The sequence below is a fragment of the Pteronotus mesoamericanus genome, unplaced genomic scaffold (assembly GCF_021234165.1).
Source record: "Pteronotus mesoamericanus isolate MK-2021 breed Mesoamerican mustached bat unplaced genomic scaffold, CSHL_Meso_final contig_32, whole genome shotgun sequence".
In the NCBI taxonomy this organism is placed as follows: Eukaryota; Metazoa; Chordata; class Mammalia; order Chiroptera; family Mormoopidae; genus Pteronotus; species Pteronotus mesoamericanus.
The window spans coordinates 13125204-13149392 of NW_026555134.1; the positions used below are offsets into that span (position 1 = coordinate 13125204).

Sequence of the window (24189 nt, forward strand, 5' to 3'; positions counted from 1 at the left end):
ATTTAATTGTGTCTTTTTCTAGTATTTACAAATAGTTAGGCCAGCAAATAAAATCTACCACTGAGAGATCACAGTGTGAAGAATGCCAGAGGCTTCAGGTAAAAAGAGAAACATAAAGGTACACCAGTCACAACAGACTATAGTAATCTTAACAATGGGAAGGGCAACATCATCTTAAAATGGGAAGAATTTAAATTTTTTTAAAATTATAGTTCAAATTGGTACTGCCTTAACAGGTTTTCTACTAGCAGTTAGTATATAAAAATAAGTAATCTCTTTAGGACCAAAAACCTGTCCTTTCGGAAGATAGGTCTATAGGTTTGGTCTTGATAACCATCTTTTGGACAGTCCCTTCCCAATAAGGTGTAAAGAACCCAGATACAGTAACAGTAACATGATGTGGAATTTACCTGTAAGCAAGTGGCACTGAGCTGTATTTCCCAAACTGTGTGGGATTTTTAATGGAGCTTAATAATAGAACATTACCAGCACCATAGAAGTCCTCCTCTTACCTGGGCTCCCACCCTATCCTCCTGTAATTCCCAAAAGCAGCCATCATATTAACTACTAAAACCATGGATGAGTTTTGTTTATTTTAAATTTTATCTAAATACTTGCTGTATACTTATGTGCTCTGCTTCTTTGCTCAGCATTCCTTTTTCCCATTTTTTTACATCTAACCTCTTAACCACCCATACTTTGGTTTCTAACCATACATCTCTGCTGAAAACGCTGTGAGCAAAGTCACCAATGACTGACTTCTTGCCGCATCCAGTTGCCATTCATGCATCATAAACTTTCTTCTTGTGAACTCAGCCTTAGAAATTATTGGTCAAGAGTCCCTTTTAAGATTTTTTATTGTTGTTCAATTACAATCGTCCCCATTTCCCGCCATTACTCTCTCCTGACCTACCTACCCTTCATTCTCCACTTTCAGTACCCACCCCTGTTGTCTTTGTCCTTGTGTCCTTTATACATGTGCCTTGATTTGACTCTTCCTCTTCTTAAAATTTTAATGATGTATTCCTTTCGCTTTCTTCCTACCTACCTAGGTGTTTTGTTGTTTTTTAGTTCCCTGCTCTTTGCTCATTGCTTTTTCTTTACATACTTACCTTGGGTAACCCTCCTCTTGTCAGAGGATCAAATTTTAACTGTGAGTTTCATATTTCTATTTGTGACCTGGAGCTCCCACTTGAGCTCTAGGCCACAGTATTTTCCAACCAGATGTTTCTATTTGAATATGTCAGTACGTATAAAATTTAACTTCATATGACTCCAAACTTGCTTTTCTTCCTGCGTTCCCCACTTTAAGCAATAACATCATTGTTCACCGTATATGCAAGCTAGATAATTGGACATTATCTTTGACTCTACCCTCTCCTTCCAATGTATACACAGTCACTTATTAAATCAAGATGATTCTGGCTATAAGTTATTTTCCAAGTATGAAAAAATACTTGAATTATTTGCAAGTATTATTACTATTGTATTATTATGAGTGCTCCTCTATTTCTGGCCCTATCACCTTTAACCTCTATTACAGCAACAGTCTTAATTCTCATCACTAAACTCAGATACTTTTCTCAAAATAAAGGTCTTTCATATACTAATGATTTAAGGTTTATGAATGTTGATATTGCTATCATTATTAGATGGTTCCAATGAGTAATACTTTATTATAGAAATTGTGATTTCCTAGAAAAATGAATTTGCTTTTTCTTATAATGTCATTATCAAATCTACATTCCATTAAGATGTATTTCATATAAAGAGAGATGACATTTTAAATATAATCATGAATAGTTAGGTGATTTAAAATAACTGTTCCATTTTTTTTTAATATTTCTGAACTTTAGAATCTTAATTACCTATTCTTTTTTTAAGAAAGAAATTAGTTTCTATACAAATGTTCACAGTTGATACATTATGCTTGTAAAACTTTAATTATTTTGTGCCCAGTTTATGCTAGTAGAAACATATCTTCCTTTGGAAAGATCCATACATAAAGATCATTTTGAATGGAGATAAATTTATTTCAGCTTGACATTAGAATTTGAAACACTAGAACGCACATGTGTATGGTTTTAAAAATTGCAATTCATATCAGTTTAATAGGATTTCAAGAGTTTATCAGAAATCAACAGAGACAAGAGGGAAGGAGGGAGGGGGGCAGGGACAAGGAAGGGAAGGGGAAAAGTCAAGGAACATATAGCAAGGACTCATGGACAAAACCAAAGGGGAAGAGCTGAGGGAGGGAAGGAGGGAAGAGGCAAGGGAAAGAGGTGGGGGGGAGGCAGAGACAAATGTATTTGAAAAAATAAAGAAAATAAAATTAAAAAAAATAAAAATAAAATTTAAAAAAGAATCTATCAGAATCACACAAACTTTTCCTTTTACATATTTTTAAGGCTTAGTAACACAGTCAATGCAAGTTATGATTTGCTCAGGAAATAAGGTACATAAAAAGCATTTTAAAAAAAAATCATGTATCTGGAAGTCAATTTGGTTATCTAGAAATTACAAATGAAACCAAAAATGTCTAAAATCATTAATCATAGATTAAAATCATTAATCATACTTTATCATATTAATTTGACTGTAAAAATAAGTAAATATAAACATTTATTTGAACATCACTTTTGTAATTAAATGCCTCAGTTCATAGATGGTCCTCTTGTCTGATGGAAAGTCACTTGCATTTACCTATATATTTAAAGCAAAAATACAGTATCCTATGCAAATGAAACTGAACCAAAATTTTAATTTAATTTTGATTTGGAGAAAATAAAACACTGAGTCCTTGTATGTTCATTCAAGTCCTTGTAATTAATGATGTCATTATTAACTCACTTTTAATTCTATTAAAAAAAAACCTTTGAACTTAAAAACCTATACATTGTATTAAAAATATTTAAGATAACAAAATTCCAGGGAGAGGGGTGTTTCCTCTAAATATTCCCAACTATGCCACTGATATCACTTAAAATTTATTCGATCCCATTAAATAGATTTCTAAGTTTGGTAATTAAACAATGCATGATAGGGAATACTTGATGATCACACTGAGAATTTATTTTAAATACCTTAGTAAAAATCAAAGAATGTTTAAAACAATGCCAATAATTCCAGAAAAAAATTAAGACTATCATCTAATGTCTAGTGGAAATACTAAAATAATTAATCATATTCAGAATGTTATAAAGCTATTTTATAAGAAAAACATAACTTCTGTAATAACTGTAATAGTATAATTAAGTTAATAATGTGGGTTTTTTTACCATTAATATTTTACTCTTAGCAATTAACTGTTATTTTACCTCCATATACACTATGGCAGAAAGAATAAAAAGTGGTACCCAAGAAATTTGTCTATCATTGTATCTACTAGTAAATCAAGATAATTTTTAACTTCTCTGGCCTTAGTCTATTCTTGTAGATATTCATTTAGGGGTTTTTTTTCCCCAGGAATTATCAGGGGGAATGCATTCTGGATGGAAAAAATGATTACTGTTTATTCTTACTGTATCTGTCATTTTTATCACTGTCTGCCTAGATTATATATTCTTAGGGGGAAAAGTTCGATCTTTTCAAGTTGCTTTAACTATCACAACACTCTACACACATAGATACTTAATATATAATTTTTGAATAAATTGCCTTTTCATTATTGTTATACATTTTATTGATGATACTACCTAGTATTTTATAATAGAATAACTTTTAAAATCATGTCATTATACAAAGCCTGTCACTGAACTTCACAAAGTGGGTTTAGTTGTAAAGTACTAAAACAAGATGGAGAAGGAATAGATATGTATTTTCTTTCCACATATAAGTAAAATATCTTTTTTGTTAATGCAGATACATCCATACAAGTTCATTTTGCTACCTCTGAAAGGTCATTATATAAGTTGATGATATGCTCAAACAAAGATGTAACACTGAAAATATAACCTCCCAGAAAACTCTTTGGTGAGATCACAAGAATATTAAAATATCCCATATAATGCCAGTATTACTTTAAAAATGTCTTCTCTAAATAACTAGGTGAATATCAATTTATCATTGATAAATAGGATATCATAAGAGATAGGTTTGTGATTATCCAAAGAAAAAGCTTATAATGTGATTACTTATTACAAGAGCTTTCATTACCTAATGTCTTTGTAACTGAGAAAATAAAAAATGTAGACCTTTTGTGTTATGTAGAATTTTGACCTAAAGGCAGAATAATTGTAATATTCATTAAATTCAGTGTATATACTGTAAATAATTTTCACAAAATTATAACCATATTAGCTTGTAATAGTTAACAAAATCCTACATATTTTCTATCCAAATCAATAGTTCCTAGTACAACCTGGTTCCTTTATAAACGTTTTACTATTTCTCTACTGGACACTTTTATCAATGATTCTAATTTCTTAATTACAGAACGTTATTTGTCAGAACAATATACTGAACTACTCTGCCTTCCTTAGCAGCTTAACACCATACCCCCGCTAAACAGTATTATTTTTCCTTGTGATATGTGCAAGCAGCAGTATTATAGGCAAGATTCTTATTTACTGATATTGCAAGGAACTATTATTCAGTTTTGGCTGTGCTGTCATGGAAATAACATATGATTCATACTTATTTTAATTTTTTTTTTCAGTTTACAGCTCTACCATTCTACCATCAATAGTAGTACATTTTTAAATAAAAACCCTACATAAATACACCCATTTAATTATCTTTTGGATGTTTGATAAATTATTGACATATCCATTAAGTTATTTTCTGCTATTGTTACATATTTCAACTACTGCTTTTTAGTCATATCCACGTATTCTCATAGTATGGAGTTAGGGAATAGTAATTGATAGATTAGACTGATCATTAACAAGATGGTTAAATAGTAATAACTAATACATTTTTATAGATTTTTTGACCTGAAACAAATCTTGCAGTTGGACTCGTTTCTATAAATACACTGATGTTTCATGCACATTAGTTTTGATTTATGCTATTGTTTAAGTCCATCTCCCATAGCTTATCTCTCAAAGTTCAAACCCACTCATCCTGAAGACTAATTCAATTGCTATCATCTTCATAAAGTCTCCTTGATTCCCAAAGTTGGAGGTTATTTTAGCAATTAACTTAATGTCTTATGCAGGCCTTTCTATGACATTTACTCCATTCTATCTTGCATGACAGTATTAAATATAATATAATTAATACAATATATATAATTTATTCCCTGATGAACTATATCTTCTCCTTGACATCCTGAGTACTCAAAACAATGTTTACTACAGACTGATTAGTGGAAAACACATAGACTTCATAATTATTTTGATGTGGGTTTGATTATAAACTCAGCCACTTAGTTTTCAATTTCTATGGGTTTCCGTTTCTTCATATAAACTTAGAATAAATATGCTACCTTCTTGTTATCTTTGAAAAGTAGTCTAGCCTTGAGAACAATTTTAAAGGATAACTGTTTACTGAGTCATCTCCTCTTGTATACTGTCTTGTCTAAAATTTAAAGTGGAAATGTAATTTAATTAAATCTGAAGAGCAAAGAGATCTCTTTCCTTAAAGCTTGTAATGTGCAACCATTTCACATATGTTAATTTGCTTGTATCAAGTATTACATGAAATATAATTCAATGTTTTAATACAAAATTATCATGTGATAAATAAATTACTATCCTTATCAGAGATTTAAGTACTCTCCCCAATGTTGGGTCACTGATAGATGGCAGAAGCATAACTCAAAAAAAATCTTTTATACCAAGTACAAATCCTATTTCTTGGAAAGCAATATGTAATGCATATGTGTGTATATATATAGCATATTGGATATATGTATATTTAATATATAATGTATTGTTGGGAAACCCCCTGTCCAGTCTCATAAACTGTAGCCCTGTCTACAGGTGAGAGGGCCCCAGGGCTGGAAATTATCAAGGAGGCCATGGGAAAGCAGGCCACTGAGGAGACAAAGCCTGTCCCCGGGGCAGGGGCACAGCCCCTGCCTCCCTCACATCACTCTTCTTGGCCCAGTGATGGTTGGTTAGTCGAAGACAAGTAAGAATGCTCATGAGGAAGGATGACCTAAGACAGACACAGCCGGTATAAGCAGCAGGTCAAGGACCTGGGACACACGGAGAAAGGGCAAAAAGGCCCACACCCCTCGGCTCAGCTTGGACAAGGCCGAAGTCCTCATTTTATCTGAAAGAGGCGTCCTTATCTCTTGGTGGGCTCTGCCCTGCCAACCTGGCTCAGGTTTGAAACAATACTAAAGGCAGGTACAGCCCTAAACTGGATGGAGTGGTTCTCCAGGACAATCAGGCCTAGAAGTAAATTCTTCTAAACGTGCTTTGTTCTTCCCTCAAAAGCGAAGATAACCAGCTCAGACTGGGAAGGAGATTCACATTAGTCATAGACCCTGACCTGAGGCAGATCTCTTGTGTTCCTCCAATTGTTATCTATGATCTCTATTTGCTTTCTGTAAACATAGCCTTTTGACATTGATTGATGAGAGTTGCATCCATACCCCTGTGCATATGGTTCTCAATAGAAGCCTTTGGACATGTGGGCTTGGGGTCTTCTCCCCTAGAGGGAAGAGCCACGTCCTGTCTCCTGGCAAACAGAGAAGTATTTGCAAAGACTCGTGTTTCCTACCCCGTCCGTGACAACCCCGGGACGGGCTCTGTGGGATTCAGAGCCCCGCTCCCTCCTCAGCTGGCTGCAGACAGTAACCCTCAGATCCAGGAGCGCCCCCGCACAGTGCTCCCCAGGACAATGTATGTGTTTATATATGACATAACTGGTTTCAGGTGATGAAATAAATTTTATTTAACTGATTCTTTAGTGATTTTTAAATACCAATCAGTTAATTTATTTTTTCTATTTTTCTTGCACACAGCTCCTAAACTTTTCCTTTTTTTCCCTTTTGTCTCTTAGTTATTTCTCTTTGAACTATTTTTAAATAACTTGGCATAATTTTTTTTACTAAATCATCTTTGTAACTCTTTTTCATAAAGCACAGAGACTCAATTTAAGCAATTTAAACAATATAAATCATTCCAAAGGAACTTAAATATAAGTTTTCCTTCTTATGCTCTTTATTGTTATTAAAATGTATAATAAAGAGGATGTGATACAAATATATGGAATTGTATGTATTCCATATATACAATAGAATACTATTCAGTCATAATGAAAGATGAAATACTGCCATTTGCAACAACATGGATGGACCTTGATAATATCATGCTAAGCAAAATAATCTGTCAGACAGAAATTAAGAACTATATGATTTCACTTATATGAGGGCTATAAAACTGTAAGCAACAAGTGAATGAACAAGAAAAACAAAAACTCATAGACACAGACAACAGTATGGTGGTTAGAAAGGAGGGGAGTAAAAGGTAAAAGGGGCCAAATATATGGGGACAGAGGATGATTTGACTTTGGGTGGTGGGCACACAATGCAATATTGAGATCATGTATCACAGAAACGTACACATGAAAATTATATTATCTTATTAGCTAATGTCACCCCAAAGATTTAATTGAAATATATATAGAAAGTTATATTAATTTAATTTGGTTTCCCAGTAAAGTAAAAATAATCTCAGTATGTCAATAACAAAATTGTTTTTGTTACATGAGGACAACTGATCAAGTGCTGCTCCTACTCGAAAATAACCTTGGAAGTTGCATTGAGGATTTAATGTCTTAAACATGAGTCAGGGTTATCAAATATTTCCATCTCTTTATTTTGGAACTACCAAATCCCTTAGCTTTTACATATATTTCAATACAGCCAAACACTTAAACTATCTACATTATATGACATCTCTCAAGAAACAGCTTACATTTTGAGATCAAGCAAACATATCCTTTAGTATAAGTTATCAGAAAAAAATGAAAGAGGGATTAAGGAATGAATCTGATACTCACGGAATGCTCTGTAAAATTCTTCAAGAGCCAGGTGCTTGTCAGAGTTAAAATCATCGTATTTCAGTAGATCATATAGAGTACAACCTGAAAGATCCTTGCCAAGTTCTTCCTGTTTTATCACCTAACAAGAAAACCATAACCATACAATTATATCTGTATCTTAACATTTCTATAGTATTATTAATTATATGTAATAATCAGTTAATAGATCATTTTAAGTGTACAGTTTGGCAAAGAACTGAATCTGAAAAAAATGTCATTTTCAGTTACTGGACAATTATCTTTAACCATTTCAAAGACATCAGGTTAAGATAGATACTTAGAATTTGGCCCAAATGTTCTAATAGAAAAATCTCACAGTAGGACACAAAAAATCTGAACATTAAAATGATATTTTGTACTTCATTCACTCACTTTGCTCCATTTATTCTGACTCAAGGACATATCTCCACATGAAAATCCCCTCGTATGTCTCAGTGACCTATGTCAAAATAAAACAGGGATCTTCCCAACAGAACAAGTAAAATAGTTTGTTCCAGCTTTTGTCCTTGTATTATTTGTGAAAAATGGACTTAGACTTTTTTTACTCCTCTGTCTAAACTCCTCCCAACTGAAAGTGAAGCCATTTGGGATTGCGCATTAACTCCTATAGTCACAAAGGAGCTATTAAGCAAATGACTGTATCCAGGAGCCAGATAGAATTAATGCAGCGACTGATGATGAAAATCTAGCCAAGTGTGGGTAAGGAAAATCACCAAACTGCTTTTCTCCTCTCTGCTCTGTCCTATGGATTGAGGCTGGAGCTTTTTTATACTCGACTACTTTTGAGTGTTGCCTACCATATAAAAGAGCTCCCCCAGATTTTTCAAACCTTCCTATTCATTCCGGGTAGCTGCATAACTGCTCCAAGGGCTCCCACCGACAAAGGCCATAGTTCATATTGCTGAGAGCTGAGCATCACAGTGTGTGTTTTCTAAAAGGTTAAGTAGGGTGATCTGAAAACCAGCTATGAAGTCAGCCAGCTCTGGGTTCATTTCCTGCCAATGCCACTTAACAGCTCTATAATTTCTGGCAAATCACTTAACCTTTCCTCAGTTAGAAATTGAAGATAGTAACATTTCTCTCTCTCATGATTGTAACGAAGGTTACACAAACACACACATGCTCATACATATATACACACGTATGGTCAGAGGCAAGACAACATATAGTATACACTTATAAGGAATCATTTAAAGTTAAAAATAATGACTTTTACAGATAATGTGTTTCTTATTCAAATAATCCACTATAGATTTTCAAACCAGCTTGTGCTTATTAGTTATGCATTCACAATGTATCACTGTTTCTTTTGGTACAGAAGTATGTTTCAGACTTTCTTGGTTATGTCAATGACAGATTTGTGATTTGAATTCCCAAAGATTCTCAGATGCTTTTGAGCTATTTTTAACCCTTTTTGCAACATTTCTGTGTTAAAAGTTCACTTACAACTGAATGTGGATAACCTGTTGAGACAGGTCTAAAGATGAATTTTAGCATGTGGGTCACTGGAATACCCAGCCCCATCTTTAGGCACCTGAGGAAGGATATACAAGGATAACATATTCACAAAACATATAACTTTGACCACATAATGGATTCTCTATTCTTACACATTGTATTCAAATTTCATTGATTAATCTGATAGTCCCTGCCTTAGAGAAGATTAAAAAAAGGCAAAACATTTGCCTGTTTTAATTGGGCCATATAAATCGATACTATTGATAGAAAGTATTAAACCCTACACTTGAGGACAGTCCAGCTGGAGGGATTATGAATCTACCTAAAGTCTTTAGCCATCTCTCCTATCAGCCTAATGAGAAAGCAAATATAGCTTTTCTACTTAGAAGGCACTAGAGCTCTCAGTCATTCTCCATCTGTTATTTGTTCAAGCATGGAAAATGACTTTTCCTGGGTGGGAGGGGAGACATCGGATTTAATCTTACCTTACTCTGCTCTTGCTTAAGATTCACAATGCTATTGTTGTAATTTTGGGATTCAGGGACACCAGGATTTGGTCAGGTATTTTAATAATATTCTTAGTGGCTTTTATTCTCATACCTTTTTGTAATGAGATCGAGATGGGAGAGAAAGTTGGGTGGAAAGCTGTCGTCATGTGCTACCTCATATTTAATTCTGTTTTAATATTTTACTCTAATTAAATTATGTATGAGACCAAGAGAACAACTTCTACCATTTTCTTGAATGCTGGCTTGGCATAAGACTAGCTTGATCTTGATTTGGTCGTGATTATAGAACTTATGCTGCACATGCTATTTTAATGTGTGCCCTAGAAAAACTCATGGTCTCACTAGTGACCTTGTTAAAAACCTTGGTTCATCTCTACTGAGCCATGCCTCTATTCAGGAAAGAAGTGATGCATTCCTTCATTCATCAATATTTTAAGTACATGTTTTCCTCATTTATTCCATTTTTGGTCAATGAAGTAGCCAAGTTAAAACATGATTTCTCATCCATTCTCCTCTCCTGTAAGTTTCCTGATGGACCTTTGGTACAGCCTGGGGTGCTTCTCATCAGGGAGATGCTTTTCTATCCTTTCAACAGCATGGAAAAATTGCTTTAGATACCCAGAGTTTTGATGGCCTTCAAGTGATGAGTATTTGACTATTGGGAGGAAAGTAAGAGAGAAAACTTAAGTAGACTCCTTTCCCTGGTATATAGTAATACATTAAGCATATTTTGACACAGGCGATTTGACTTGTAGAGCTTTGATAATTTTCTGAACTCCTTTCATTTTCTGTCTGGCATAGGTTTCAAAACTTCCCACTCTTGGCTTTTCACAACACATGTTACTTACTTTTGAACTAGTAATTGATGACAGGACTAGAGTCAGTGAATATTTTGTCACTTAGTATCTAGGATGATACTTCAGTCTAGTAGGCTATTTACAATTTTATGTGTTCTATTGTAAAATATTGAAGACATTACCTGTACTTATCAGGGCTTTGGTGAACTTGTTAAGACTAGAAAAAAATAAAAATTTTTTATACTTAAAAAAAATCCTGACTAAAGATCAAGTAGCATGAATTTTGGGCTTCAAACAGGTTAGAGTCATTGTGACAAGATAGAAATATCAGCATAACATATGTGATCAAGGGAATTCAGACACAGAATTCAAGAGGGGATACATTTAACATCAGCATAATAAAATTGTCAAAGTTGCATGAGGAATTGTAATAACTCAAAGATGATTCAATATTTTGGTACTATCTTCTTTTTGCTCCAAAACAGAAAATTTAAAACAAAAACAAAAACCCAAAAAAACCTGTCCCCCTCCCAGATAAGCTATTCTCTTTAGTATTATTTCACATTCATTTATTCCACCATCCATTCAACAAATTCTTATTGACTGTCAACTATGTGACATAGGTCCAGAAAACAGCCAACAGAAAGACATACAAGTGTCCCTCCCATGTGGAACATACATGCCGGTGAAAGAGTGGCAAAGAAATAAACAAGTTAAACATAGAGTATGTCAGATGATGGTAAGTTATCTAAAAATAAATAAAATTGGAAAGAGAAATAGAAAGTGTCAGAAGTGGGTATACAAAACTGTCTCCCTGCTATAGAGATGTGTGAGCATTAGATTTATAGAAATACGGCATGACTTGGAAATCTAAGATTATTATACTGACATTTGTAAAATGTATCATATACATGAAGTTGATTTTGATGATCCCAAGGCAGGTCATACTGAAGAGACTATGTGTGAGGGGTACAAAAGGACAGAAGAGTGGAACCTGCCAGTTCTACATCCTTTTCTTTGCTTTCCTTGGTGGAGACAGGAGAGAATGACAACTGAATTTATGGACAGACACATCATTCATATGTTCAAGTTATCTGTTCTCTTTCTCATCCAAACCATTTTTCTCAAACTAACTATGACCATGTCAAAGGCTCAATGATCTTAGTGAAATCAGAGCTTAGGAATCTCTATTTTAAAGAAAGTTGGCCACATTTATGAAGTTGAGAAGAGGCAGATATATTCACTTTTCTCCTTGGCAAATGTGTAAATTACATCAAAGCCTAAGAGCCAGAAAATTAAAAAAAAAAAAAATTCCTTTCATAGGAATACCCATCTCTAGGCATTAGCTTTAAGTTTCCCCTTCATACTCAGTATGGGTTAACTCCTCTGCTACTTAGTCTGAACACCTTCTTGTATGCTTTCTCTTCATTTCTCCTCTTTCTTTCTCCCTCCCTCTCTCCCTTCTCTTTGCAAGGAAATATGCCAAGAACTGTGCTAGGGCTGGAAATAAGTTTGTAAATAAGAATGACACCATCCCTGACTCCATGCAGATACTATGCTAGAGAGGATGAGTGGGAATGTGTAATCAAAAAATTAAATAAACAAGATAATTAGTTGTCAAGTGTTCCAAAAATAAACAACATGAAAAGACAGAGTAAATAATTAGTGTCATAATTGTTTAATCATATGTAACTGATGCCATCCTACAATAGGTATAGTAAAAGGATTAAATGAAAATAATTAAAATTAACAGGTTAGAAAGCACTTAAAATAATATAGGGATAACTAATTCTTTTGAAAGACCAGCTGAAGAGATGACATTATTAAACCTCTGGTGAAAAGAACGTTTTTTTGTTGTTGTTTTTTATTTTCAAGGCCTTCTATTTGGATCACAGGGATTCCCTGAACATGCATGCCAAACTTTTAAATCCACCTTGACGTTGTAAAGGAGAGATGTTACAGATAATATGTTTATACTTTTTTAAAAAGTAATTTTTAAAAAAATTTTGAGTGTTTCAGTTGCCCGTTTCATATTATGAACAACATTTTAAATAATATTTGAAACTAGTAATGTAAGAATAGGCAGTTATTTATTAACAAAGGACAAGGGCAAATGGAATCAAACATTAAAACTGAATAAGAAGTGGCAGCTTTGCAATCATGCCCGGGGCGGGGGAGGAGGGTGTGGAGGGAGAACCAGTGAGAGAGGAAATGCCTCTGCTGAGGCACCTGTGCAGTAGAAGCGAAGGCTGTGCTGAGGGGAAGCCCTTCTCCTAAGCGAATGTGCGTGCAGTAGAAGCCAGATAAAGAGGCAGAACTATGAGGCATGCACCGTAGGAGCTAAAATATCCACCGTAAAGGGAGGAGTCTAGCCTGGGAAAATGTGGGGAAAGGGCTGAGTAAGATAAGGTCAAGAAACCTAGAAAATCCAGGAAAGAGTCAGGGTTAGGTGAGGCGCTAGCATAGCCCCGGGAAGATACAGGAAGTTTGAAAGAAAGCCTACCCTCTCCCAAGCCCAGGGAAATAGAATCAAAATTTAGCACTGACAGGCGTTTCTAGCTCTCTGCGGCATTTGTGTGACAGCCACCCAGGCCCAAGTGCAGCACCAGCACTGCGTCCGGGGACCGGAGACCAACGGAGACTGAAACAGACTACTGAAGCCTCGGATGCTGGGGCCAGGCTAATGGTACAGAATTTCGGGGCCCTGGCCCTCCTCCTGGGCTGTGTGGGCCCCCGTGAGGCCTGCGGCTCCCAGGGCTGGCCTTCTTCCAGAAGACGGAGCTAAGCTGCCTGGTCCTGGATGCGGCAGGTGGCGGCAGCCTCTGCAGGGGCAGCTGTGTCCTGCGGGCCCTTCCACTGAATCTTGCCCCTATTTCTCAAATCCTTCTACACACAAGTCCCTGAAATTCATTTCGTGCGACTTGGCAATAACCTATTTCCAGTCTACCTCTGGCAATAGTTACTTATGTTTCTAGATATAATTGAAAGTCCTGGTTTTTAATGGTAGCCCTGCATTGCATCAAAATCAACAATTACCTTTCGCTGAGTGCTAATTGTTGCTGTTATTATCACTCTGAAATCTTTAGCACTTGAAAAGAAATTCCCAGTACAAGTAGGACCTATGTACTGGCATCACCAGTGCCTTTCTAAGTCAAACACCTGGTTTCTTTGGCCTAATTTTGAATACCTGATAGGTTTATGGGCTTTTAAAATGTTAAATGGAATTAATTACCATAGCATTTTCCGCAAGGTCTCACTTATCATTCTTCTCTATTCATAAAAGTTCTTATTTATTTGTACTTATTTTGTTTCCACTAAAATAGCTTTTTATCTATGAGACAAAACAATTCTTACCAATCTCGGAGTGTTAAATACATATGCTGACTAGTCATTAGAACCTCTTTAAAAATCTTTAAAAATGTAATAGGCTTTATAAACTCAAAGAGTAAGCATCCATTCCTCATACATATTCCTCATGTAACATTTTAAATAAACTTTAAAGAAAATGGTTATGTACAAAGGTTGCAAAAATACCTTTGCCATACCCATACTGTTGGCTTAAAAATATCCAGTCTTATTTATTCCTGCTTTTTATTTAATTTTGTAAATGTATTCACATATGGTAGTCATTGAGTGAATGGCTTTTTAAGTCAAATATGTATAACATAATAATCTAAATCCTGTGAACAAGTTATTTTTATTATTTTAATAAAGAGTTGGCATGTACACACATTAGGGAAATATTTCATTCTAATATGCATTCCTAATGTGAATCAGCTAATTAAAATGACAAAATCTAAATGAAGAAAAAGCTAAATCAATATACTCAATACAGATGCTTATTTAAACTCAGAATCATGATAGAATGACTTTGCTTACTTAAATTCTACAAGTGTTATTTTATGAAACTGGAAGAGGCCTAAGGAGCAGATTTTCCAAGCTGTTAGTACCATTCCTCTTCCAAAACCCTATATTCACTGCTTTTTAAATTAATTAAATAAGAAGTCATTAGATTGAGGCAGCTCTAATGCAGAAGTGCCTACATAAGCAAACCAAAATCTGAGCCTATAAATAGGCTCAAGGTTACTAAATCAAAACCTAAGGACAACCAATCACAAATGGCCATTTGGTTTAAACTGCAACCAATCAATTATTTCCTTAGTTTGTTTTTGCCTTCTTTCTATAAAAGTTTCCCCCCGGCTTCCTTCAGTGGACTGCTTCTAACCATTTCCAGTTTGGTTGCTCATTTTGTGAGATTTTTTGTTCAAATAAACTCTTAAAAATGTAATATCCTTCAGTTTATCCTTTAAGAGGGCCAACAAACTCAAGGGAGGCATTGCAGCAAATGATGTCAACCTGTGTATCCTCTCATCTTACCCTGAGGATCAAATATATCAGACCACAATGCAAGAAATAGTGGCTCATTCTCTTCTAAGAACAAATATCCAAATTTGTGCTTCATATCCTGGCTAATCTCTGAGACTCTATGAAATGCAAGTTGCCTCCTCTGGCTGTACACATTTCTCAATCTGACCCAATTTCTATTCCTTTCCAACTCAAACCCATCAATGTGTCCTCTGGGAATACTGCTTGCTGATCAGAAATTTCTTTTTTGCTTTCTATTTCTTATAAAAACATGTTCTTCACCATGTTGACTTTAAAATATTCTGGCTGTCCCTTAAGGAAACCATTTGTTCAATAATTTTAACAATTGGAGGATAAATTCTCTCAGATCCTTCTATCCCAGTGCAAAGATGATAAATAACTATATGCATCCCTATTGGCACTTCTTGATTATTTCCTCTTTGCAAACCAGTATTCACCAGATAGATGATAGATAGATAGATAGATAGATAGATAGATAGATAGATAGATAGAAAGGATCTACTCTTTGAATCTCAGCTACATGATTCTCTCCTATTCTCACCCTATAATTCATGAAAGGATAAAGCTCCTGATTCACAATATTTCTGTCCATTTTTACTTACTCTTTCAATATTCCCACTGACTTCAATATCCACGTGAACAAACGATGCAGAAGAATTCTATGCTCCCTTTCATAATGAGAAATCATTAATCTTTTCTCTTCCCATTGGAAGAATTTTTCTTACAAGCCAGCCTGCCAGTAATATCTTGCTCATACCTTAGATCACATCATCCTGGCATCTTGATTTGGGGTCTATTTTAGGAATATTATATGTTCTTAAGACCTCTGATGAGTTATTGTGAAGCTTAGTGCCTGTCCACACTAGTCATATTTACAACACTCAAGGAGATACCAGGATGCTCTGGTCAAGTGTGTGACCATGCTTTAAAGAAAGAAAATTCTTTAAATGTCTCTTGAGACTTTTGAAGTGAGCTATTATTCTATGAGACATACACTGAAAAATTCAACGAATTTAGAGTATATTGCTACAAGAACAATTTCTACTGAAGCAAGTGTTATTAAAGCTCAGATTTCACAGTAGACCAACAGAGAGTGTTGAATTCTTACTGTTGTAGAATACAATTTGAGAGGGCACAGAGAGATCCAGATAGCATAAATGAACCTCAGATACCTATTTAGATTTAGAGAGTAGAACTAAAGTAGGACACCAAACAAGCAATTTTTCACAGCTTATCAGAGTGGTCTTCAGGAAAAGCCAGAACATTTGGTTTTGTCTTTAACATGCAGAATTGGTTACTGGCAGAGGTGACTCAGTTCAACATCTTCAGTTTGAATGGGGTCTTGAATCTGTATGGTATAGATTCAAGAAAAGATATAGGGCTCCCCAGAACTAAATAAAATGCCCATCTACCTATTTTCAGTAAAGTATAGATATTTAAAAACAAGAGTTCTCTAAAAACCTTTAAAATGTGATTTAAATCTCATCTTTGTCATATAGTAGTGGAGAATTATATGAAAGTGGAGGCAATGATAATCTGTTTTATTTCTGTAAAAAGCCAAATTTGATATCCTACTCTACCCTACTAGCCAACTCTATATCATTTGGGGAGGCAGAAATTATCAGCCAAGGGGTGAAAGTGGGCCTGATACATTCTTGAGGAACATGAAAGATATGGGATTTTACTGTGTTCTAAGGGTATAAAAAATATGGCCAAAAACAGAGGCTGGGAAATTCTGTGAGTCTCTAGGACTGAAGATATGTTTTCCCCTTAGGTAAGAATGTGATAGGTATTGGTTTAAGATATTCTATAACTTGCCATTAGTTTTTAATAAAGGTAAATGCTGGCAATTGTGAAATGTGATATTTGATTTGGTCTCACCTACCAACCTATTTTGAGCATTAAAAAAATGCAAAGGCTGAGCATTATAGAAATATTGATCAATTGCTCATCCACTAACCTAAGCATATGTGCCTTCTTTATTTTCATAATCATCACAGTATCCTCACAAATATTAGATCTAAAAATATAATTGCGGCTGAAAATTATATCATGCTTTCTATGTGCTAGCCATGTTTATAAGAATCTGACATATTCTAAGGAATATAAATAATCACATCAAATTTACGTACTAGGTATTATTATCATTGCTAATCTATATAAAAGGAAACTAAGACATAGAGTTTAAGTAACTTGCCAAAAGTTTCAAAGGTAAGTACTAAAGATGTGATTTGAACACAAGCTTTATAATCAAAGTTCTTAAGCATTATGCCATGAGAATTAAAAAAAAATCATTTTTTAAAAATATCCAAGGACTTTGTCAATTTAAGGCCATTCAGTCCTTTGCTATTTCAACATTCTCTTTTGATCTTTTGAAATGCATATTCCATCTTAATCTTTGTTGATTTCTCTTCAGATATTACCTGTTTAAACTCTCCCAGATCCTCAGTTATCAATGACAAATCTAACAGTGTTCAACTTCATAAAACATGAGTCTTGAAAGTTCAAAATTTTACGTTGTGATACGTTTGCATTTTATTGTTGGATATTTCCAACATACAAAAATCAGCCTCAGACTGGAAGACTAAATATAGTGTCAACAGTCATGTTGCGCTAGAGTGGTGAAGAGGTGGATGGACTGGATCTATTTCTATAACTGATCAGTATATATTAGCAAATATTTTCTTGCTATGACAAGTTGTTAACCCTGACACTAAAGGTTCTACCCCTTTTATCGACTGCTTTTTATTATGTCTTTCTCCTTTCAACTAAGTTCTACTTCACTTGAAAATCTGCAGGAACAACTCTGGAATATATATTCATTGTATCGAGAAAGAATAGAATGTGTACTGTCAGTTTTCATACTGCATTTATAAAACCTCAAAGCCAACTCATATTTTTTAATTTTTACTTGTCATTGCCAGTATCTTAGGTTACATGTTACATTTTCCGCTAATAATGGGTCATAAATTATTAACAGCCACCATTAAGATCCTTTCCTTCTTTACTCTAAGTTAAATTATTTATAAATTTCATATTAAAATATGTTTCTAAGTTTATGAGGAAAATGCATATATATTATTGGTTATAACACAGCATATAAGTTCTCTAAGAGCACTTGTAATGTAAAAATATATAAGTCAAAAATAATTGTGCTATAAATAGCTAGAGATTTATTTTATCTCCTTCAGGGTGCTGTTATAACCTTCTGCTCTTTTCATAGTTGATTGCTGATGGATGAAATACTAACATTTCCACTATATATTGCAGAAAGAAAGAGTGGAATGAATACAGAAGGAAGCCAGTAAACCCTACCTTCCCAGATCCTTCCTTGCATGTACCTCATAGATGGCCAAGATATCAACAGACTTCTAAAGATACTGCTCTCACATAACTTTCATATGAACTGGAAGGACACTTTTCAGACATAAAGCAAATTCCAATCAAAGGTAAAAAACTAAACTAAACTTTGTAGAAGATGAACTTTATTATTGGTTGAATTATGTCTTTCATAAAGATATTTGAAAATCCTGACCCCAGTAGTTCAGAATGTCACCTTTTTTGAAATAGGGTTGTTAAAGATGTGACTAGATAACTTAAGATGAAGTCATAATGGAGTAGAGTGCACATTTTCCATTACTGGTGTCTTTTTTTCTTTTAATCCTCATCTGAGGACATTTTTTTTTATTGCTGTGTGTGTGTGTGTGAGAGAGAGAGACAGACAGACAGACAGACAGACAGAAAGACAAAAAGACAGAGAGACAGATGTGAGAGAGAAACATCAATCGGTTGCCTCTCATGCACGCCCCGATTGGAGACAGAACGTGCAACCTAGGTATGTGCTTGGAACAGAAATCAAACCCACAACCTTTCAGTCCACTGGTCGATGCTCCAGCTGAGCCACACTGACCAGGGCTGACTGGTGTCCTTTCAGGAAGAGGCATCATGATGTGATGACAGGTGCAAAGAGAAGGCAACATGACTATGGAAGCAGAGACTGGAGTGATGTATGCACAAGCCAAGGAATGCCTGGTGCTACAGAAGCTGAAAGAGACAAAGAAAACTCTTCCCCTTTAAGGCTTCAGAGGGAGCATGGCCCTTGGAGAGACAGAGAGAGAGGTTGACTTAGCTGTCCAGTTTTCGATATTTTGTTATGGCCACCCTAGGAAACTCATAGAAATGTGAATGTAGCACTAACTTCAAACATGCACAGGTGAAGCGCTGCCACTGCCATTCTATGATGATTAGCAATTCCCCCTTTGGATTTAGATTTGGGTATTATGATAGTACATAGATTTTGTCAGATCATGAAACTCTTTGGCAAGAGTTTCAAATGTTAATAAAAACTAAAAATACTATAAAATAAAAAAATAGGAACTAAAAAACAAAAACAAAAGCACAATATATTCAAATATGTCAGACACACATAGATCAAGGTGGTATGTCTCAATTATAAATTCATTTTGATGTAATTAGTCATTTCTTGAGGTATATTTTATATTCGTATAACTATAAAATTCCAAAGAGTTTCATACCTGGAAAATGAATCATAAGGTATATGACAACACAGATACCTTAATTACATTTTTGTCTTTTTACCCTAAAATTCCAGAGTTCAGTTGCTTAAATCTTAGTGCCAAGGACTTAGTAACTACTCAATAAATGTAGGCTGAATTAAAAAGATAATGAAAATGATATATATTTTAATTAACTGGAATGGCAAGAACTATAGTCAATTTGCTTACAAGGTCATGCTAATATGAAGTCTCTAAACTAAGTTACACTGTTCTAAAGCTTAGAAATACTTGCATGATAGGATGGATATTCTATAATGTCAGATTTTTTAAAATAAGCCATAAAATTAACCATAAAAGATGAATGGTATAATGTTATGGAAATAGACTATTGATTTTTTTTTGAAAACTAAATTAACTGCTATACACAGCAGCAAAATATACCTCAAGATACACTATAAGTCAGCAGAATTCTTTAGTGCTATCATCATTTTCCTAGTCACTCTAGATTGGATTTTTTTCTCTAACAATTCCTGAAAACTGTACATATTTCTGGAGAAATCATGTCCCTTGCTTTACATTTCCAGTACTATCCAGGACTGGTTTAGATTCTTTAATCTGACTATCACATTTACTTCTACTTGTCTGCCTGTCTCAGTGACACACACGTAACAGCATCTCTATCTTTCCAAATGGCTCACATAAACAGCTTTTATGTATTAATATATTCTCCTTAATTACAAGTTTTTTACAGGTATCATTTAGGAGTTAATTTTCAAAGAAATGAAATTTAATATTGGGGACTTAATATTAAATACAAATTAAATATATTATAATTGATCCTTGATTATTGAAAAAGTACTGGAATAAGTACATAATTCAATATCATCTTAAGTCATTTATTTACATTATGTTATATAAGTGCTCAATTGCTGGTCAGTAGTTTCCTTGAATACTAAATAAACAAGGTTTTATTGACTTATAGAAAATAAAACATTACAAAGTCTCCAGAGTATACCTGAAGGTAGTTTATAAATGTAATAAAATAAAGAACTGGTAATTCCTTTATATATTTAAGGTATAGAAATCTGTCAACTACCTCTTTTCTTAAACTGTAAAATGTAACAAAGTTACTTGAAATTAATATTACTTATAGACTAATATAATAAATTAATTTATAATAAAAATAAAAATAGTCAAATTTTACTCCAAAAATATTGTATGCCCACACTCTCAAATAATATAGGTTAAACATACATTTTATTAATATAGAATAGGTTTGCACCAATGTAAGTATTTTGTATATGCTATATTTAGTAAGTTTCTTAATTTAATCATGAACCATACCTGAGTTAGTTCATTAATATCTATAAGCCCGTTACTGTCGGCATCAAAATAGTTAAACATTTGATCCACCAACAACTTCTTCCGAGATGTGTCATCATCATTAGGGTTTTCATTTTCTTGCGTAATATCTTTTTGATTTTGCAAATCTAAGAGCATGATTTTCATCTTGCTGTATTCAGTGGCCTTGCAGTTCTCTCCTGTAACAAAAGCACTAAGTTATTTTCAAAGCAATATTATTAAAAATAAGTCATTTATTTTATTAATGTTTACAAGCTCATATTTTATGGATATCATACTTTGTACATATGTTTTATGTTTCTATGTTGCATATTTTACAACTTGTGCAAAGAAAAAATTGGCTGTTTTATGGCAGGAAAGAAAATTTTCATCTTATCAAATCTAAAAACATATATATACTCTGTATTTCCTCTATGGCAAAGTCATTGTTTCTATGAGGGACAGAGAAATACACGATAACTCTAATAGCCCCCAGTGCTTAAAGGCATTATCTGAGTTTTAACCCTCACAATACATCCTTATATTGATAGTTCCATAGATTTTTTAAAAAAAATATTTTATTTATTTGCTCTTAGAGAGAAGGGAAAGGAGCTAGAAGACAGGGGAGAAACATCACAGTGCAAGAGAAACATCAATGGGTTGTCTCTCTCACTCCCCAGACCTGGGACCCAGCCCACAACCCAGACATGTGCCCTGACCTGGAAACAAACTGGCGATCCTCTGGTCCCTGGGATGATGCCCAACCCGCTGAACTATACACCAGTCAGCCCTGGTTTCACAGGTTTTGAACATGAGGCATAAGAAGATAAAATGGCTTGATCAAGACAAAGGGTGAGATTGTCCTGAATTTTGCACGTAAATGCATGTATATCTGGCTCCAAATTACTATAGCATATTTTGAATTGGAGGCATTTTTTTAAATATTTGGGTTTGTTTTGAAGAAGTTTAGTGTCTGTATTTATATATTTTTTGACATTTCAGATTTTTTTATTGCTGTTCAATTATGGTTGTCTTGCCTTTTTTTAAAAAAAAAATTTTAATTCTATTTATGATACCACTAAGCTCACACTTGTATTCTTCTGAAAGTCCTTACTTATTTTCCAGTACCCATTTCTCTCTCCTTTTAGAGCACTCACTGCATAACACTATATATTTACAAATTGTATCTTGAAGTTTTAACTTTTCAAATTTCATCTCCACTACTGAAGTGTAAGTTTATTGAAGTAACAGTGCATTACATATTTTCTGTATCTCCCATATAATAACCATCAGAATAGTGGAAACATCACAGTTAATGAAAATAATTGCTTGGCTTAATGTCTTAAAAAGTACTGCAATTGTTCTAAAATCTTTATGTGATTATTTTACAAAGGATTTTAATTACAATGGACTCATATAGTGATGTCTTTATAAATAGTGCATTGAAATGAATTGCATACCATTAAGAGTAAATGTGATATAAACTACAGTACAGAAAATACAGTGCTTAACATAATTTATAAATGAAAATTAAAGTTGGTATTATAGTACCTAAAATGTTTTTACAACACATTTTAAGGAAAAAAAGCTAACTTTTAATGGTGGTCAACTTTGACGATTAGAATTTGACAGACTCTATACTTTTAAAAGAAGATTTCTAAAGAATTTTAAATATATGTCTAAGAAGCCTGGGTTGAAAAGCAATATTTGAAGTTTCATTCTCTTTTAAGACATGACAGAAAACAATCCCTGCTAGAGAGATGAGAGACTATCTTATTTTTCAAATACTGAAATGACTACTGTTGTTCATCAATTTGTTTATCAATGCTGTGAAGCATTTCTTTTTTTTTCAACAAAATGTAAACTTTGTGCTGAAGATTAAGTCAATTTTGCATTATTCTGTTTTCAGTCAAGAACAATAATATGTTTTTATAATATCAAAGAAACCTCTAACAAAAGAGAGAAGTAATAAAATCCAGAATAATAGGTAGCAATTTTGGTTTCCATGAAAACAGCACAAAGGAGACTTCAAATGTGTGTATAGGTGTGGGTATATGCTGGGTGCATATGTGTGCATGTGGGTGTGCTTCAGGAAGAGAGGGAAAAGTGTGATGAAAAATGAGAAAAGGTATAATTGAACATTCCAATAGCCCCACCTAGAATTTCTGTATTTGACCTTGGACCTATATGTCTTTTCATTTGACTGACAGGGAGAGGAGGGGGCTTGATATTGGAGGAGCTGACCTGTGATCATAGCCAATAAGAAGATCAGAATGTTTATGAGAGGTAGATGGAAAAGAGAATTTAAATACTGAAAACCCTTCAACTAACATTTAAAATTTAAGGAAGGGGATACAGTTTGGGTTTTTGCACTCTAATTTTAGTCTATTCAAATAATGTGATAATCATGATGCTTTCTGTTAATACTTTCATTTCCAAATTGTAAGTTTTCTAAGTTTAAGCATTGAGGAATTGCTGGCAATGCAAAGAAAATAAAAATAAAAGCTTTGAAGTTAAGGCATACATATTCTCCAGAAATGTACAATAAGCGGTAGTAAAATTTTCTAAAACTTTGTTTAAATTACGGATTTAATTAAAATCTCTGTCACACAGTTTAAGTAATAAAGAGGTTCATCTGTTTTAATAATAAATTACATGTAATGCAGGCTTCCCAGGTACCAGGGATTTCGTACCCATTAAATCACTTAACTCTCACAGCAATCCAAAAAGACAATATAATTATTACCATTTTATAGATCACAAACCAAGAAACAGAGATTATATAACTTGTTCAAAGTTTCAGAGCTAGAAAGAAACAGGATGCTTTTTACACATAGGCAGTATCTTCTCTATGTTTATTCTCCACTTCTCTGGTCTTCAGAACTGAGTTTTAAAGTCAACTTATACATAGATTCAGTAAATTTGTCCAAGGGTTATTTATAAAGTGAAAAAGAAATCTAATAAAATCAAGGCAATACTGTGGCTTAAATTACAAGTATAGAAAGCAGAACTAGAAAAAAAACAGCAGTATCTGAGAAGCAGGAAAAGTTTAAGAAAGTACTGAAGAGGAGGAAGCTAAAGGGAAAGAACTTTTCAAGAAAGATGGAATGACAAAATGTCAATTCTTTCAGAATAGAAGATAAACAATAAAACATGCCCATTACATTGTTTAAATTAGAGGTC

At 33.9% G+C, this 24189-nt stretch overlaps 1 protein-coding gene across 6 annotated transcripts in view; it reads right to left on the reverse strand.

Moving 5' to 3' along the window:
* FSTL5 (follistatin like 5) overlaps positions 1 to 24189 on the reverse strand; it is a 553085-nt gene that overhangs the window by 241433 nt on the left and 287463 nt on the right. For all 6 annotated transcript variants that reach the window (XM_054576111.1, XM_054576108.1, XM_054576110.1 and 3 more), the window contains exons 5-6: positions 21010 to 21206; positions 7957 to 8077 (exon numbers count right to left, since the gene is read on the reverse strand). In XM_054576111.1, coding sequence (XP_054432086.1) covers positions 7957 to 8077; positions 21010 to 21206 — 318 coding nt within the window. The remainder of the gene's footprint in view (positions 1 to 7956; positions 8078 to 21009; positions 21207 to 24189) is intronic.